General features: G+C 52.1%; 1 protein-coding gene across 1 annotated transcript; it reads left to right on the plus strand.

The window, feature by feature from the left end:
- Positions 1-250: 250 nt before the first annotated feature.
- Positions 251-16,949, plus strand: LOC115494810 (uncharacterized). Its single transcript, XM_072927798.1, has 16 exons — positions 251-290; positions 642-715; positions 1,401-1,461; positions 1,712-1,806; positions 1,939-2,092; positions 3,955-4,031; positions 5,443-5,524; positions 7,027-7,121; positions 8,644-8,790; positions 12,380-12,473; positions 13,369-13,477; positions 13,654-13,703; positions 14,471-14,580; positions 14,673-14,726; positions 15,310-16,693; positions 16,795-16,949. The coding sequence occupies exons 1-16, from the start codon at positions 251-253 to the stop codon at positions 16,947-16,949; spliced, it is 2,781 nt and encodes a 926-aa protein (XP_072783899.1).
- The last annotated feature ends 2,820 nt before the right edge of the window (positions 16,950-19,769 follow it).

Below are 19,769 nucleotides of genomic sequence, written 5' to 3' on the forward strand. Positions count from 1 at the left end.
CTCCTGAGCCCACCCCGAGTTCCAGCTCCCCAAAATCCCATAATTCTGTGTTTTAGGGGAAAACTACCCCGTGGAAAATCCCGACATCCCCCCGCGGGTTTCGCTTCCCCCGTGTTGGGATCGGGGCCCCTTGGGAGGAGGGAGGGGAGAGGGAGGGGAGGGTGGTTTCACTTCCCTGTGGGGAGCCAGGAGGCAGCGCCGGGGAGAGGGAGGCACCCCAAAATCTCGGGGGTTTTAGGGGGCCCTGGGCATGGCCTGGGTTGGGGACGGCATCGGGGGACACCTCATGGGTAAGGGGGAACTCGTGGGGGATTTTCAGGGGGTCACCAGCGGGGTTTGGGGGTTGAGATTTGGGGTTGGAGGGAGTGAAAGCAAATTGGGTGAAAGCAAATCCCTCCTCAGATTTGGGGGATTGGCTGGGGAGAGGGTCCAGCCCCAGGAAAAGGGGTTGGGATTCAGATTCCTGAGCGCGTTCCCCGCCGGATCGGGATTGTGGGAATGGTTCAGGAGGAGCCAGGGACCCAAAGGATGTCCCCAATCCCACCTTGGGGACACCAGAGGTGTGTCCCCCCATCCTGAGGGGACACTCGGGAGTGCCCAGGACCATCCTGTCCCCCACGGTCACCCCGGTGTCCCCGCAGCCATCCTGGAGTCCGGGAGCAGCGAGGAGGAGGAGGAGCAGGAGGAGGAGGATGAAGAGGCAGCCCTTGGACAGGTATCACTTCCAGACTCCCTTTCCATCGGATTTCCCGTTCCTGATCCCATAAATCAGGGGGGGTGAAGAGGGGGTGCCCCGTGCCAGGCCAATGGAATTCCACACCAGTGCAATGCCGTGCCGATGGAATTCTGCGCCAAAGCAGCGCCAGTGCCAAACAGCATCATTCCGATGGAACGCCGTGCCAGTGGAATTCCATCCTGAGGGCCACCCCATCCCAATGGAACTCCATCCCAATGGAACTCCATCCCAATGGAATTCCACTCTGAGGGCCACCCCATCCCAATGGAACTCCATCCCAAGGGCCATTCCATCCCAATGGAACTCCATCCCAATGGAACTCCATCCCAATGGAACTCCATCCCAATGGAATTCCATCCCAATGGAACTCCATCCCAATGGAATTCCATCCCAAGGGCCACCCCATCCCAATGGAACTCCATCCCAATGGAACTCCATCTTCCATCCCAAGGGCCATTCCATCCCAATGGAATTCCATCCTGAGGTCATGCCATTCCCAATGGAACTCCATCCCAAGGGCCGTTCCATACCATGACAATGCCATGCTGTGCCAACACGGTGACATTTGCCATGGCCATGCCGATGGAACTCCATGTTGATGGAACTCCATGCCAATGGAATTCCATGCCAAGCCAACGCCTCATTCCCGTTTTTCCCACCACAGCACCCGGCCCTGGATCCAGTGCCAGATGACACCGAGACTCGGCTGGCCCAGCTGGAGCAAGGTGAGCCCTGTCCCATCCCGGTGTCCCATCCCGGTGTCCCATCCCGGTGTCCCATCCCGGTGTCCCACCCCCATGTCCCCAATGCCCCCGGCACCTCCCTGGCCCCCACAGGCTCAGGGTTCAATCCCCGCCTGGCACGGTGCCAGCCCCGATTCCTGGGTGCCCTGGCCGGGCTCCGGGCATGGGGGACCGCGGGCAGGACACGCCGGTGGCACCTGACCCCCGATGTCACCGCCGGTGTCACCGGCAGCGTCACAGGCGCTGCTGGCCGAGCTGGCGGCGCTGGACACCGAGGTGGAGATGGAGCTGCGGTGCCAACAGCGAGCCCAGGCCTTCAGTGCCCAGGTGGGGTGGGGACAGGTCCCCAGAATTGTCCCTTTTTGGGGACAAAGGTGCTGGGGTACCCTCGGGGCACACCCGGCTCGGGGGGCGTGGGGGGAACCCCAGTTCTGGGATTCTGGGATTCTGGTGGAGCAGGAGGACACGCGGCTGGAGAGGATCAGCCTGGCCGGGACACCTGAGGGGACCCCAGGGGAGGTGACAGCTGTGATGAGCCCCGAGGTGGCCCCAGAGGAAGTGACACCCACAGGGGTGGCCCTGGAGGAGCCCCCTGCCCCTGCCCAGCTCCCAGGTGAGCCTGAGGTGTCCCATCCCAATCCCATCCCATCCATCCCAGTCCCAACCCAACCCAATCCCAATCCAAATCCCATTCCAATTCCATCCCATCACATTTCCTCCCCATCTCATTTTATCCCACTCCATTTCATCCCAAATCTTCCCAATTCCATCCCATCCCATCCCAATCTAAATCCCAATCCCATCCCATCCATCCCACCCAATCCCAATACCACTTCCATCCCACCTCAATCCCAATTGGAATCCCATCCCATCCATCCCACCCAATCCAAATCCAAATCCCATTTCGATCCCACGTCATCCCATCCAATCCCAATCCCAATCTCATCCAATCCCAATCCCATCCCAATCCCATCCTACTGCATTTCCTCCCCATCTCATTTTATCCCACCTCATTTAATCCCAAATCATCCCAATTACATCCCATTCCACTCTGATCCCAATCCAAATCCAAATCCCAATCCCATCCCATCCTTCCCAGACAATCCCATTCCCAATCCCATCCCATCCATCCCACCCCAGTCCCAATCCCAGTCCCAATCCCAATCCAAATCCCATCACATCCATCCCACTTTATCCCAATCCCAATTGTAATCCCAATCCAATCCCATCCCATCCATCCCACACAATCCCAATATCAATCCCAATCCCAATTCCATCCCACCTCATCCCATCCACTCCCAATCCCAATCTCATCCCAAACCATCCCAATCCCATTCCATCCATCCCACCCAATCCCAATCCCAATTCCATCCCACCTCATCCCATCCAATCCCAACCCCAATCTCAGCCCATCCCACCCATCCTATCCCATCCCACCCCACCCATCCCTGCCCCGCTGTCCCCAAATCCCGAGCTGTCCCCACGCCGCGTTTTGGGGCCGTTCCCGAGCCCCATTTTGGGTCAAACCAAGCAAAAGCGACACCGAAACCCAACCGCGGGCACCGAAACCGCTCGCACTTCCCCTTTCCCATCCCCTTTTCCCAAGGTGCCGCTTCCGGCTCTCGGACACCCCAAATTCCCCAATCCCAGTGCTGGGATGATCCTTGGGGGGTGTTTGGGGTTTGCCACTTCATTCCCATATGGATCCCAGAGCAGAGGCAGATTCCAGTCGGGATATGGGGGACACAGCTGGGATGGGGTCACCGGGGGGGGTCCAGCTCCGGGAGGGGTGTGCTGCCCTTTCCCATCCCTTTTTTCCCCCTTTCCCATCTCTTTTTTCCCCCTTTCCCACCTTTTCCCTCCCTTTCCCATCCCTTTTTTCCCCCTTTCCCATCCCTTTTTTCCCCCTTTCCCACCTTTTCCCTCCCTTTCCCATCCCTTTTTTCCCCCTTTTCCACCTTTTCCCTCCCTTTTCTAACCCCTCAATTCCCCCTTTCCCACTCTTCCCCCCCCCATTTCTCCCCTTTTCCCCCCATTTTCTCCCCATTTTCCCCCCCCTTTTCCCTCACTTTTCCCTCACTTTTCCCTCACTTTTCCCTCACTTTTCCCTCACTTTTCCCTCACTTTTCCCTCACTTTTCCCTCACTTTTCCCTCACTTTTCCCTCACTTTTCCCTCACTTTTCCCTCACTTTTCCCTCACTTTTCCCCATTTCCCCCCCTTTTCCACCCCTTTTCCCCCTTTCCCCCATTTCCCCCCTCTTTTTTCCCTTTTCCCCTTTTCCCACTTTCCCCCCTTTATTCCCCCCCTTTATTCCCCCCCATTTCCCCCCATTTCCCCCCCTAATTTCCCCCAATTTTCCCCACATTTTCCCCTTTTTTTCTTCATTTTCTCCCCATTTTCCCCCCCATTTTTCTCACTTTTCCCCCCTTTTTTTCCCCTTTTCCCATTTCCCTCATTCCCTCTTTTCCCACAGCTCCGCAGGAAAATCTCTCCGAGCTCCTGGAACAGCACCGGGACCTCGGGGTGCAGCTGCAGCACCTGCAGGCCCAGGTACCCCAAAACCGACCCCAACCCCCTTTTCCATTTGGGAATTCTTCCCAAATTTGGGATTCCCATTTGGGAATTTTGGGATGAAACCCCCACTAATGTCCCGGGGTTCAGGGTGGGATTTTTCCCTGATTTTTCGTGGATTTATCACTGATTTTTCACTAATTTTTTGTGGATTTTTCACTGATTTTTCACTAATTTTTCCTGCATTTTCTCCCAGATTTTTCTTGAATTTTTCATGAATTTTTTGCAGATTTCTCCTGGATTTTCTCCCAGATTATTTGCAGCTTTTTTTTTTTACAGATTTTTCACAGATTTTTTGCTGATTTTCATGGGGTTTTTTTTGTTAGAATTTTTACAGGTTTGTCATGGATTTTCTCCTGGATAGTTTTCTGATTTCTCCCAGATTTTCTTTAGGATTTTCCCTGGATTATTCACAATTTTTTCACAGATTTTTCACGGGTTTTTTTTGGGTTTTTTTTCAGACTTTCATGATTTTTTTTCTCTGATTTTTCACAAATTTTTCGTGGATTTTTCACGGATTTTTTTCTGATTTCACCTGGACTTTCTCCCGGATTTCTCCCAGATTATTCACAAATTTTTCACAGATATTTCAAGGGTTTTCTGCAGATTTTCACAGATTTTTTTTTCTCAGATTTTTCGCGAATTTTTCACGGATTTTTCTCCAGATTTCTCCTGAATCTCTCACTGATTTTTCGCAGATGCTTTGCAGATTTTCCACGGATTTTTCACTGATTTCTTCCCATATTTTTCACAGAATTTTCACTGATTTTTTTCCAGATTTTTTGCGAATTTTTCACGGATTTTTTGCGGGTTTTTCATGACTTTCTCACGTATTTTTCACTGATTTTTCTCCTGGATTTTTGCGGGTTTTTCATTGATTTCTCAAGGATTTTTCACTGATTTTCTCCCGGATTTTTGCAGGGTTTTCATTGATTTCTCACGGATTTTTCACTGACTTTCTCCTGGATTTTTGCAGGTTTTTCATGGATTTCTCACGGATTTTTCACTGATTTTTTCCCAGATTTTTTCAGGTATTTCATGGATTTCTCACGGATTTTTCACTGATTTTTTCCCAGATTTTTTCAGGTATTTCATGGATTTCTCACGGATTTTTCACTTATTTTCTCCCGGATTTTTGCGGGTTTTTCACTGATTTTCTCCCGGATTTTTGTGGGGTTTTCATGGATTTCTCACTGATTTTTCACTGATTTTCTCACGGATTTTTGCGGGTTTTTCATCGATTTCTCACAGATTTTTCACTGATTTTCTCCTGGATTTTTGTGGGGTTTTCATTGATTTTTTTGCAGATTTTTCACTGATTTTTCTCCTGGATTTTTCCGGGTTTTTCATGGATTTCTCACGGATTTTTCACTGTTTTTTCCCGGCACAGCTGGAGCTGGAGCGGGAGGAGCAGCAGCGCCTGCGGGCAGCCCTGGCCAGCAGCCACAGGGCTCTGAGGTCCTTCAAGAGAGGTCAGCAGTGTCCCCATGTCCCCTCCTGGTGCCACCAGTGCCACCAGTGCCACCCCAACCACCGGCTGGCACTGCCCGTGGCTGTCCCCACCCAGGGCAGGTGGCAGAGCCCGTGGTGGCATCACCCTCATTTCCCACTTTTCCCTCCTTTGTCCTTCTTTTTCCCCTTTTTTTCCTCTTTTTTCCCCCTTTTTTCCCCTTTTTTCCCCTTTTTCCCCTTTTTTTCCCTTTTTTTCTCTTTTTTCCCCTTTTTTCCCCTTTTTCCCCCTTTTTCCCCCTTTTTTCCCCCTTTTCCCCCTTTTCCCCCTTTTTCCCCCTTTTCCCCCTTTTCCCCCTTTTCCCCCTTTTCCCCCTTTTCCCCCTTTTCCCCCCTTTTCCCCCCTTTTTCCCCTTTTTTCCCCCTTTTTTCCCCTTTTTTCCCCTTTTTTCCCCTTTTTTCCCCTTTTTCCCCCTTTTTCCCCTTTTTCCCCCCTTTCTTCCCCATTTTCCCACCTTTTCCTCCCCAATTTCCCATTTTTCCCCCACCCCTTTCCCTCCCATTTCCCAAATCTTTTCCATCCTTTTCTTCCATTTTCCCACCTTTCCTGACCCCTTTTCCCCCTTTTCCCTCCCCCCTTTTTTCCCCTTTTTTCCCCTTTTTTCCCCCTTTTTTCCCCTTTTTTCCCCTTTTTTCCCCTTTTTTCCCCCTTTTTCCCCCTTTTTCCCCATTTTTCCCCATTTTTCCCCTTTTTTCCCCTTTTTTCCCCTTTTTTCCCCTTTTTTCCCCTTTTTTCCCCTTTTTTCCCCTTTTTTCCCCTTTTTCCCCCTTCTTCCCCTTTTTTACCCTTTTTAACCCTTTTTTATCCTTTTTAACCCTTTTTACCCTTTTCCCCCCTTTCTTCTCCATTTTCCCACCTTTTCCTCCACACTTTTCCCACCTTTCCCCTCCCCAATTTTCCACCTTTTTCCCCACACTTTTCCCTCCCATTTCCCAAATCTTTTCCATCCTTCACTTCCATTTTCCCACCTTTCCCTGCCCCCTTTTCCCCCTTTTCCCTCCCCCCTTTTTTCCCCTTTTTTCCCCTTTTTTCCCCTTTTTTCCCCTTTTTTCCCCTTTTTTCCCCTTTTTTCCCCTTTTTCCCCCTTTTCCCCTTTTTTCCCCTTTTTTCCCATTTCCCCCCCTTTCTTCCCCATTTTTCCACCTTTTCCTCCCCAATTTCCCATTTTTTCCCCCACCCCTTTCCCTCCCATTTCCCAAATCTTTTCCATCCTTCACTTCCATTTTCCCACCTTTCCCCTCCCCAATTTCCCACCTTTTTCCCCACACTTTTCCCTCCCATTTCCCAAATCTTTTCCATCCTTTTCTTCCATTTTCCCACCTTTCCCTGCCCCCTTTTCCCCCTTTTCCCTCCCCCCTTTTCCCACCTTTTCCTCCCCCATTTCCCACCTTTTTTCCACCCTTTTTTCCCCCATTTCCCACCCCTTTTCCCGCCGTCCCCGGTGCCACCGCGCTGTCCCCGCAGTGTCCCAGATTGTCACCCAGGATTACTGCCAGGCCCTGGAGCAGCTGGAGCTGGAGCAGGACCTGCGCTGCCACGCCGAGGCCTTCGCCCACCAGGTGCCACCAAGGCCTTGGGGACACCGCTGGGGGTGGCACGGAGGTGACAATGGGGTGTGTCAGCACCCCTGGCACCCATCCCGAGGGAATGGGGTCATCCCAAGGGAATGGGGCGATCCCAAGGGAATGTGGTGATCCCAGGATTCTCCCGTTGTGGTTTCCCAGGATGGAGCCACCAGCTCCTCTAGAAGGTGACACCGAGGTGACACCAAGAGTTTGGGGACATTGCTGGAGGTGGCATGGAGGTGACAATGGGGTGTGTCAGCACTTCTGGCACCCATCCCGAGGGAATGGGGTGATCCCAAGGGAATGGGGTGATCCAAAGGGAATGGGGTGATCCCAGGATTCTCCTGCTGAGGTTTTCCAGGATGGAGCCACCAGCTCCTCTAGAAGGTGCCACCGAGGGGTTGGGGACACCACTGGGGGTGGCACAGAGGTGACAATGGGGTCTACCAGCACCCCTGGCACCCATCCTGAGGGAATGGGGTCATCCCAAGGGAATGGGATTATCCCAGGATTTTCCCATGGCGGTTTCCCAGGATGGAGCCACCAGCCCCTCTAGAAGGTGCCACCAAGGCGTTGGGGACACTGCTGGAGGTGGCACGGAGGTGACAATGGGGTCTACCAGCACCCCTGGCACCCATCCCGAGGGAATGGGGTGATCCCAAGGGAATGGGGCGATCCTAAAGGGAATGGGATCATCCCAGGATCCCCCCGTTGTGGTTTCCTGGGATGGAGCCACCAGCCCCTCTAGAAGGTGCCACCGAGGGGTTGGGGACTCCGCTGGGGGTGGCACGGAGGTGACAATGGGGTCTACCAGCACTTCTGGCACCCATCCCGAGGGAAGGGAGTGATCCTAAGGGAATGGGATTCACCCCAGGATTTTCCCATGGCGGTTTCCCAGGATGGAGCCACCAGCTCCTCTAGAAGGTGACACCGAGGTGACACCGAGAGTTTGGGGACTCCGCTGGGGGTGGCACGGAGGTGACAATGGGGTCCACCGGCACTTCCGGCACCCATCCCAAGGGAACGGGGTGATCCAAAGGGAATGTTGTGATCCCAGGATTCTCCTGCTGAGGTTTCCCAGGATGGAGCCACCAGCTCCTCTAGAAGGTGACACCGAGGTGACACCGAGAGTTTGGGGACATTGCTGGGGGTGGCACGGAGGTGACAATGGGGTGTGTCAGCACCCCTGGCACCCATCCCGAGGGAAGGGGGTGATCCCAAGGGAATGGGGCGATCCCAGGATTCTCCTGCTGAGGTTTCCCAGGATGGAGCCACCAGTGCCTCTAAAAGGTGACACCGAGAGTTTGGGGACATTGCTGGAGGTGGCACGGAGGTGACAATGGGGTCTACCAGCACTTCTGGCACCCATCCCAATGGAATGGGGTCATCCCAAGGGAACGGGATTCACCCCAGGATTTTCCCGGGATGGAGCCGGGTGGGATTCACCACCAGCCCCTCTGGAAGGTGACACCGAGGTGACACCAAGGTGACACAGAGGTGACACCCGCGCTCCCAGATGCTGGTCCAGCAGAAGGAGGCGAAGCGCCAGAGCTCCATCCTGCTGAGGAGCGCCGCGCCCGATTCCCAACTCCTGGAAGCGCTCCAGGAACTGGAAAAACTCGGCCAGGAGCTGGAGGAGACACGGCGGGAACTGCGCCAGCAGGTGAGGGACTGTCCCCAAACTTGGGGACATCGCTGGGAGGGGACAGCAGCTCCAGGTCACATCCCTCGATTCCCATTTTTCCATGGAGCGCTGCTATTCCATGGATTTCCCACCATGGATTTCCCACCATGGAGTTCCCACCATGGATTTCCCACATGGATTTCCCACCATGGATTTCCCACCATGGAATTCCCCATGGATTTCCCTCCATGGATTTGTCAGCATGGATTTCTTTCCATGATTTCCTAGCATGGAATTCCCACCTTGGAATTCCCACCTTGGAATTCCCACCTTGGAATTCCCACCATGGATTCCCCTCCATGGATTCCCCTCCATGGATTTCCCTCCATGGATTTCCCTCCATGGATTTTCCACCATGGAAATCCCACCATGGATTTCCCACCATGGATTTCCTTCCATGGATTTCCCACCATGGATTTCCCTCCATGGAATTCCCTCCATGGAATTCCCACCTTGGATTTCCATCCATGGAATTCCCTCCATGGATTTCCCTCCATGGATTTTCTTCCACGGAATTCCATCCATGGATTTCCCACCTTGGAATTCCACCATGGAATTCTCAATTTGGATTTCCACCATGGATTTCCATCCATGATTTCCCTTCATGGATTTTCTTCCATGGAATTCCATCCATGGATTTCCCACCATGGATTTCCCACCATGGATTTCCCACCATGGATTTCCTTCCATGGATTTCCACCATGGAATTCCCACCATGGACTTCCCACCTTGGATTTTCCACCATGGAATTCCATCCATGGATTTCCATCCATGGATTTCCCTCCATGGATTTTCTTCCATGGAATTCCATCCATGGATTTCCCACCATGGATTTCCCACCTTGGAATTCCACCATGGAATTCTCACCTTGGATTTCCACCATGGATTTCCCTCCATGGATTTCCCTCCATGGATTTCCCTCTGTGATTTCCATCCTTGGATTTCCACCATGGAATTCCCACCTTGGATTTCCCCCCATGGATTTCCACCCATGGATTTCCCTCCATGGAATTCCCACCATGGATTTCCCTCTGTGATTTCCACCATGGATTTTCCACCATGGATTTCCCTCCATGGATTTCCCACCTTGGATTTTCCACCATGGAATTCCATCCATGGATTTCCATCCATGGATTTCTTTCCATGGATTTCCCACCATGGATTTCCTTCCATGGATTTCCCACCATGGATTTACCACCTTGGATTTTCCACCATGGAATTCCATCCATGGATTTCTTTCCATGGATTTCCCTCCATGGATTTCCCTCCATGGATTCCCCTCCATGGACTTCCTTCCTTGGATTTCCCTCCATGGAATTCCCACCACGGATTTCCCTCCATGGATTTTCTTCCACGGAATTCCATCCATGGATTTCCCACCTTGGATTTCCCTCCACGGAATTCCCACCATGGATTTCCTTCCATGGATTTCCCACATGGATTTCCCTCTGTGATTTCCACCATGGATTTTCCACCATGGAATTCCCACTTTGGATTTCCTTCCATGGAATTCCCACCTTTGATTTCCCACCATGGATTTCCCTCCATGGATTTCCCCCCATGGAATTCCCACCTTGGATTTCCATCCATGGATTTCCCTCTGTGATTTCCATCCATGGATTTCCCTCCATGGATTTGCCAGCATGGATTTCCTTCCATGATGTCCTATCATGGAATTCCCACCTTGGAATTCCCACCTTGGAATTCCCACCATGGATTTCCCTCCATGGATTTTCCACCATGGAAATCCCTCCATGGATTTTCCACCATGGAAATCCCACCATGGAAATCCCACCATGGACTTCCCTCCATGGATTTCCCACCATGGATTTCCCACCATGGATTTCCTTCCATGGATTTCTTGCAGGGATTTCCCACCATGGATTTCCCTCCATGGATTTTCCACCATGGATTTCCCTCTATGATTTCCACCTTGGATTTCCCTCCATGGAATTCCCACCATGGAATTCCCCCCATGGATTTCCCCGCATGGATTTCCCTCCATGGATCTCCCACCTTGGATTTTCCACCATGGAATTCCATCCATGGATTTCCCTCCATGGATTTCTCACCATGGATTTCCTTCTATGGATTTCCACCATGGAATTCCCACCATGGATTTCCCACATGGATTTCCCACCATGGATTTCCCACCATGGATGTCCCACCATGGATTTCCCTCCATGGATTTCCCTCCATGGATTTCCCTCCATGGATTTCCCACCATGGATTTCCCACCATGGATTTCCTTCCTTGGATTTCCCTCCATGGATTTTCCACCATGGATTTCCCACCATAGATTTCCCACCATGGATTTCCTTCCATGGATTTCCCACATGGATTTCCCTCCATGGATTTTCTTCCACGGAATTCCATCCATGGATTTCCCACCTTGGAATTCCACCATGGAATTCTCACCTTGGATTTCCACCATGGATTTCCATCCATGGATTTCCCTCCATGGATTTCCCTCCATGGATTTCCCACCATGGATTTCCCACCATGGATTTCCCACCATGGATTTCCTTCCATGGATTTCCCACATGGATTTCCCTCCATGGATTTTCCACCATGGAAATCACACCATGGAAATCACACCATGGAAATCCCACCATGGATTTCCCTCTGTGATTTCCATCCTCGGATTTCCACCATGGAATTCCCACCTTGGATTTCCCCCCATGGATTTCCACCCATGGATTTCCCTCCATGGATTTCCCTCCATGGAATTCCCACCATGGATTTCCCTCCATGGATTTCCTCTCATGGAATTCCAACCATGGATTTCCCACCATGAATTTCCCCCCATGGATTTCTCTCTATGGAATTCCCACCACGGATTTCCCTTCATGGAATTCCCACCTTGGATTTCCCACCTTGGATTTCCATCCATGGAATTCCCTCCATGGATTTTCTTCCACGGAATTCTATCCATGGATTTCCCACCATGGATTTCCCACCTTGGAATTCCACCATGGAATTCTCACCTTGGATTTCCACCATGGATTCCCATCCATGGATTTCCCTCCATGGAATTCCCACCTTGGATTTCCATCCATGGAATTCCCACCTTGGATTTCCCTCCATGGATTTCCTTCCTTGGATTTCCCACCATCGATTTCCCACCTTGGATTTTCCACCATGGAATTCCATCCATGGATTTCCCTCCATGGATTTCCCACCACAGATTTCCCTCCATGGATTTTCTTCCATGGATTTCCCTCCATGGATTTCCCTCCATGGATTTCCTCTCATGGAATTCCAACCATGGATTTCCTTCCATGGATTTCCACCTTGGATTTCCCACCTTGGATTTCCCACCTCGGATTTTCCACCATGGATTTCCATCCATGGATTTCCTCCCATGGAATTCCCACCATGGATTTCCATCCATGGATTTCCCAACGTGAATTCCCTGTTTGATTTCCATCCATGGAATTCCCACCATCCCACAGCGAGGGGCGATTTTCCCTAAAACCCGCCGGGAGTTTTTCCCTAAATTCCCGATTTTAGGGTCGGGGAGCGTCGCCGTTCTTGGGGTTTTTCCCAAATCCCGGAATTCCCACAGGAGAAGGAGCTGGAGCAGGAGCGGGAGGAGCTGCGGCGGGCACGGGAGGAGAAGCGGGAGCTGATGGAGAGGCTGGAAGAGCTGGAGAAGGAAGGTGGGAATTTCCACATGGAATTCCAGCGGGTTCCCTGGGGGCGTTCCAAAAATTCCAGAGGGTTCCAGAGAAATTTTTTTTAATTCCATGGGGGTTTTAGAGATTCCAGGGGGATTCCAGAAGATTCCAGACAGATTTCAAAGGATTCCAGAGGGATTTTAGAGGATTCTAGAAGAATTCCAGGGGGGTTCCAGAGGATTCCAGGAAAATTCCACGTGTATTCCAAAGAATTCCAGGGGAATTCAGGAAAATTCCAGACGAATTCCAGAGAATTCCAGAGGGATCCAGGGGATTCCATGGGGATCAAAAAAAATGCCAGGGGGATTTTAGAGGATTCCAGAGGGATTCCAGATGGATTCCAGAAGATTCCAGACTTAATCCAAAGAATTCCAGAGGGTTCCGGGGGATTCCAGAGGGATTCCAAAGAATCCCAGACAGATTCCAAAGAAATCCAGAGAATTCCAGAAGGATTCCAGAGGGATTCTCGGTGGGGTTCCAGTGGAGCTCCAGATAATTCCAGAGGGTTTCCAGAGGATTCCAGAGGATTCCAGAAGGATTCCAGAGGATCCCAGGGGAATTCCAGGGGATTCCAGGCGGATTTCAAAAGAATTCTAGAGGGATTCCCGGGGGATTCCAGGAGGAGTCCAAAGAATTCCAGAGAAATTCCAGGAGGATTCCAGGGGAATTCCAGGGGGATTCCAAAGAATTCCAGAGGGTTACCAAAGGATTCCAAAGAATTCCAGAGGAATTCCAGGGGGATTCCAAAGAATTCCAGGGGAATTCCAGATGATTCCAAGGAGTTTCCGGGGGGAATTCCCGACAATTCCAGAGAATTCCAGGGGTGATTCCAGAAAGTTCCAGAGGGATCCCCAACCCCATCCCGGCCTCATTCCAGCGGGATCCCTCCGGGAGCAGCTGGCACAGCGGCCGCCACCCCCGAGCCACCCCGAGGTGCCACCGGCGCCACCGCTGCCACCGCCTGCTGCCACCGCCGTCCCCGCCGAGTAGGTGACACATCCCACCACCAACCTTCCGGAATATTCCTGGAAAAGCGCCGTCCCCACCCTGGCTGTCCCCCAGAGGGGAGGGGACAGGGTGGCAGATGGGAGGTGTCACCTGCTGTCCCCTCCGGTGTCACCTGCTGTCCCCTCCGGTGTCACCTGCTGTCCCCTCCCCGCAGCCCCCTGGCCACGCTCCGGCAGAGGAAGGCGCGGAAAAACCGGGAGCAGAGTGAGTCCTGAGGGGGGGAGTGTCCCCAAAGTGTCACCAAGGGGACAGCGGGAGTGTCCCCAAAACGTCACCAAGGGGACAGCGGGAGTGTCCCCAAAGTGTCACCAAGGGGACAGCGCGAGTGTCCCCAGAATGTCACCGAGGGGACATCGAGATTGTCCCTGAAGTGTCACCAAGGGGACATTGGGAGTGTCCCCAAAACCTCACCAAGGGGACAGCGGGAGTGTCACCAGAGTGTCACCGGGGGGGCCATTGGGAGTGTCCCCAAGGGGACATCGGGAGTGTCCCCAGAGTGTTACCAGGGGGGACATCGGAAGTGTCCCCAAAATGTCACTGAGGGGACATCGAGATTGTCCCTGAAGTGTCACCAAGGCAACATTGGGAGTGTCCCCAAAGTGTCACCAGGACAGGGGCGTGGGGACATTGGGAGTATCCCCAAGGGGACATCGGGAGTGTCCCCAAAATGTCACCAAGGGGATATCGGGAGTGTCCCCAGAATGTCACTGGGGGGACATTGGGAGTGTCCCCAAAATGCCACCAGGACAAGGGGGTGGGAACAACCTGAGTGTCCCCAAAATGTCACCAGGACAGGGTGGTGGGGACATCTGGAGCGTCCCCAAAGTGTCACCAGGACAAGAGGTGCTCCAGGGGTCCCCCAGCTCCATCGGGGGTGATCTGGGGACAGGGTGGCACTGCCAGGGGAGGTGACAGCTCCACCCTCAGCGTGTCCCCAGCACGGGGAGGTGACAGCGGTGCCACCCTGGCAGGTGACACGGGCACCGAGGACATCCGGGCGCGGGCGGTGCAGGAGATGCTGGAGCGGATCCGCAGCGGGATCGTCCTGCGGCCGGCCAGGGCCCGGCCACCCCCATGCCAGGTGACAACGGGGACAAGGGGACAACGGGTGGCCAGGCTGGCACAGCGGGGCTCCGGAATTCCCGGGATTGAGCCATTCCCGATTTCCTTCAGGACTCCACGGCCAGCAAGAGGCGGAGCGCGGCGCTGGAGCTGGCGGGCATCCTGGTGGGCAGCGCTGTCCCCTCGGTGTCCCCTCGGTGTCCCCTCAGTGTCCCCTCGGTGTCCCCTCGGTGTCCCCACACTGTCCTCACTCTGTCCCCATGCTGCCCCTTTGGTGTCCCCATGGCGCCCCTATGCTGCCCCCTTGATGTCCCCTTAGTGTCCCCACACTCTCACCTTGATGTCCCCTTTGCTGTCCCCTTAGTGTCCCCATGGTGTCCCTTGATGTCCCCGTGGTGTCTTCTTGGTGTCCCCTTTGGTGTCCCCATGTTGTCCCCTTTGGTGTCTCCACACTCTCCCCTTGATGTCCCCTTAGTGTCCTCATTTGTCCCCATGATGTCCCCACACTGTCCCCTTGCTGTCCCCTTTGGGGTCCCCATAGTGTCCCAATGATGTCTTCTTGATGTCCCCATGCCATCCCCATGGTGTCCTCCTTGCTGTCCCTCTTGGTGTCGCTTTGGTGTCTCCATGATGTCCCTTGATGTCCCCGTGGTGTCTTCTTGGTGTTCCCTTGGTGTCCCTGTGGTGTCCCCACGATGTCCCCTTGCTGTCCCCTTTGGTGTCCCCCTGGTGACCGCGGCTGTCCCAGGGTGCCCTGCGGAGGCCGAGCCGGAGGCGCAGCCGGAGGAGCTGGGAGCAGCAGCCGGGATCGGCCCCGGAGCTGGGATTGGTCCTGGAGCGGCGGCGCCGGGCCCTGGACGCTTCCATGGGGAATTCCATGGGGGATTCCATGGGGAATTCCATGGGGGATTCCATGGGGGATTCCATGGGGGATTCCATGGGGAACTCCATGGGGAACTCCATGAGTACCAATTCCATGGGGAATTCCATGGGGGATTCCATGGGGAATTCCATGGGGGATTCTATGGGGAGCTCCATGGGGAATTCCATGGGAGATTCCATGGGGAACTCCATGGGGAACTCCATGGGGAGCTCCATGGGGAACTCCATGGGGAATTCCATGGGGAACTTCATGGGAGATTCCATGGGGAACTCCATGGGGAAGTCCATGAGCACCAATTCCATGGGGAACCATTCCAAGGGCACCAATTCCATGGGGAATTCCATGGGAGATTCCATGCGGAGCTCCATGGGGAAGTCCATGAGCACCAATTCCATGGGCACCAATTCCATGGGGAATTCCATGGTCACCAAATCCATGGGGAACCATTCCATGGGCACCAAATCCATGGGGAATTCCATGGGCACCAAATCCATGGGGAACCATTCCATGGGCACCAAATCCATGGGGAATTCCATGGGCACCAAATCCTTGGGGAACCATTCCATGGGCACCAATTCCATGGGGAACCATTCCATGGGCACCAAATCCATGGGGAACCATTCCATGGGCACCAAATCCATGGGGAATTCCATGGGCACCAAATCCATGGGGAACCATTCCATGGGCACCAATTCCATGGGGAATTCCATGGGGAACCATTCCAAGGGCACCAATTCCATGGGGAATTCCATGGGGGATTCCATAAGCACAGATTCCATGGGCACCAATTCCATGGGGAATTCCATGGGGGATTCCATAAGCACCAATTCCACGTGCCCCAATTCCACAGGCACCAATTCCATGGGTACCAATTCCACGGGAAATTCCATGGGAAACCAGTCCATGGAGAATTCCATGGGAAACCATTCCAAGGGCACCAATTCCATGGGCACCAAATCCAAGGGCACCAATTCCATGGGAAATTCCATGGGTACCAATTCCGTGGGGAATTCCATGGGGAATTCCATGAGCACCGATTCCACGGGCACCAATTCCATGGAGAACCATTCCAAATGCACCAATTCCATGGGGAATTCCGCGGGCACCGATTCCACAGGCGCCAATCCCATGAGGAATTCCATGAGCACCAATTCCTTGGAAAATTCCATGAGCACCGACTCCACGGGCACCGATCCCACCAGGAATTCCACAGGAGCTTGGGATGGAACTGGGAAGGAGCCGGTCGTGGGTACGGAGCCGGGAACGTCCCCGGGGAGGGCGCGGAGGTGACACCGGCAGCTGCCACCTCCTGTCCCCTCCCTGTCCCATCCCTGTCACGGCTTTTCCCAGGAAACCGCCGCCAGGACACGGAAAAGGACATGGAAAAGGACGTGGAAAAGGAGCAGGAGCTGGCCAAGGTCCCCTTCCGGCCCCGGGGCCTTGGTGGCCTTCCCAGGACGCGTCCCCGTCCCCGCTGGGCTGGGGACAGCGGGGACAAGGCCTAGGAGCCACTTCCCGGGAATTCCCGCCCTCCTTTCCCGGGAATTCCCGCCCTCCTTTCCCAGAATTTTCCACCCTCAAATTCCCAGGAGTTTCCTGACTCATTTCCCACCTTCAATTTCTGGGGTTTTCCTCCTTTTTTCCCCAAGATTTCCCACCCTCAATTCCTGGCATTTCCTGTCCTCCGTTCCCAGGATTTTCCTGCCTCCTTTCCTGGGATTCTCCTCCCCTTTTTCCCCAAGATTTTTCCAGGATTTCCCGCCCTCATTTCCCAAGATTTTCCGACCTCCTTTCCCAGGATTTTCCACCATTTTTCCCAGGGTTTTCTACCCTTTATTCCCAAGATTTTCCACCCTCCTTTCCCAGAATTTTCCTGCCCTCAAATTCCCAGGATTTTCCTGACTCCTTTCCTGGGATTTCCCGGGACTTTTCTGCCTCCTTTCCCAAGATTTTCCTCCCCTTTTTTCCCCAAGATTTTTCAGGAATTCCCGCCCTCATTTCCCAAGATTTTCCAACCTCCTTTCCTGGGATTTCCGCCCTTATTTCCAGGATTTTCCACCCACAATTCCTGGGATTCTCCACCATCAAATCCCAGAATTTCCCACCCTTATTTCCAGGATTTTCCACCCCTTTTTCCCAAGATTTTCCCACCCTCAATTCCCAGAATTTTCCACCCCTTTCCCCCAGTATTTTCCCAGATTTTCCCACCCTGAATTCCCAGAATTTTTCACCCCTTTTCCCCAATATTTTCCCAGATTTTCCCACTCTGAATTCCCAGAATTTCCCACCCTCCTTTCCCAAGATTTTCTACACTCAATTCCCAAAATTTTCCACCACTTTTCCCCAAGATTTTCCCAGAATTTCCCACCCTCAATTCCCAAAATTTTTCACCCCTTTTTCCCAAGTTTTTCCCAGAATTTCCCACCCTGAATTCCCAGAATTTCCCCCCGCTCCCAGGAACCCCTGGAAAAACAGGATCCACTGGAGTTCCACACCCACTTTCCCAAATTCCCCCAAAATTCGGGAATTCCTTCCCCAAAATCCCACAAAACCTCTGGCAGCTCCTCCTTTCCTACAACATCCAAATAAAATTTTTATTTCCCTTGGATTTGTGAAAAACTGGAATTATTCCCGGCATTCCAAAGCTGCTTTCCCAGGAATCCCAAATCCTCCATTCCCCGGGAATTCTCACGGATTTGTTTTTATCCCGATTTTTTTTCCCTCCTCCTCCAGCTGGAATTCAAAAATTTAAGGCTGGGAGGGATTTTTCCCAAATTTCCCTCAATTCCTGCTCCTTTTCCCTGCAAATTTTCCAGGAGGAAAACTGGGAAGGAGAGGTCCAAAAAACACCTGGAAAAGAGAAATTCCTGCTGGAAAAGGAGCAGGAAATTTTCCCAGACTTTTCCAATTCCTAGAAATTTCCTGGAGCTTTTTCCAAGAGTTTTCCCAAATCCTGGAGTTTTTTTCCTGGATTTCTCCCAAATCCCACAATTTCCCAGTAGCTTTTCCTGGATTTCTCAAATTCCTGGAGTTTCTTCCCAGATTTCTCCAATTCTTGAAACTTTCCTGGAGATTTTTCCCAGATTTCTCCAAATCCTGGAGTTTTTTTCCTGGATTTCTCCCAAATCCTGGAACTTTCCTGGAGATTTTCCTGAATTTCATCAAATCCTGGAACTTTCTTGGAGCTTTTTCCCAGATTTCTCCAATTCCTGGAGTTTCTTCCCAGATTTTTCCAAATCCTGGAACTTTCCCAGAGCTTTTCCTGTGATTTCTTCAAATCTTGGGAGTTTTTTCCCGGATTTTTCCAAATCCAGCTTTTTTTGGGCTCTCCCTGCTGCTTCCAGGAAAATTCCAGAGCCTGGGAATTTCCTTTTCCTGACCTTTCCGGATCCAGGAAATTTCCACGGGATCTGAATCCATGAATTCCCCCCAAAAATCCCGGAATTCCTGTGGCAAAATTCCACCCAAATTCCACAATCCCAGCTCCAACCTGGCCTTGGACACTTCCAGGGATCCCTAAAAAAATCCCAATCCCAAAAAAAACCCCTCAAAACCCCAAGGAAAATCCAGGATTTTTCCACTTTATTCATAAATTTCCCACATTCCCGTGTTTCTGGGAATGTTTTTCCCAAATTTCTGGGGGTTTCATCCCGAATTTCCTTTTCCTGGTTAAATATTGATGGAATTCCACAATTTACTTAAAATCTGATTCAGCTCCTGGAAATCCAGGCTAGAAAAATATGGAAAAACAGCTGGAAAAATTCCCAGGAAAATTGGGATTCAAAGGAATCAGGAATTCCTGATTTTCCTCATTCCCATCCTGGAATTTTCCAGGAAATCCAGAGGGAAAAAAATTTAAAAAAAAAAAAAAAAAAGAAAAAAAAAAAAAAAGAAAAATCCCAATCCAAGAGGTCTTGGAGCAAAATTCCAGCTTTTCCAAAGGAATTTTTTTGGGGAATTCCTGGAAAAAATCCTCTGGATCAGGAATTCCCAAGCCTGGCTGGGGTGGGAATGGAAAAATCCGGAAAAAAACAGGAATTTTCTCATGGGAAAGAAAAAATTTGCGGCTCCCTCGGAGGATTTTCACCCTTTGGAAAAAGAGGAAGGAAAAATCTGGGAATTCTCAACATTCCCCCCTCATCTGCAGGATCAGAAAAATCCGCAATTCTGAGAATTCCCTGGAAAAGCAAAATTCCCACGGAAAATCCCTTTCCATCCACTCCTTTCCAAGGTTTTGCTGGAGGGAAAAATGGGAATTTCCAGGATTTCAACCGCCCAAATCCTGATTTTTTTGGGGGTTTGTTTTGGGATCATTCCCTCTGGAA

This window comes from Taeniopygia guttata, chromosome 4 (genome assembly GCF_048771995.1).
Source record: "Taeniopygia guttata chromosome 4, bTaeGut7.mat, whole genome shotgun sequence".
Taxonomy (NCBI): Eukaryota; Metazoa; Chordata; class Aves; order Passeriformes; family Estrildidae; genus Taeniopygia; species Taeniopygia guttata.

Bases quoted from the DNA above. Each gene is read 5' to 3' on its own strand.
- LOC115494810 (XM_072927798.1), top strand. From the start codon at position 251: ATGGCCTGGGTTGGGGACGGCATCGGGGGACACCTCATGG. The intron at 2,093-3,954 runs GTGAGCCTGAGG...CTTTTCCCACAG, and splicing joins TGCCCCTGCCCAGCTCCCAG to CTCCGCAGGAAAATCTCTCC. The intron at 7,122-8,643 runs GTGCCACCAAGG...CCGCGCTCCCAG, and splicing joins CCGAGGCCTTCGCCCACCAG to ATGCTGGTCCAGCAGAAGGA.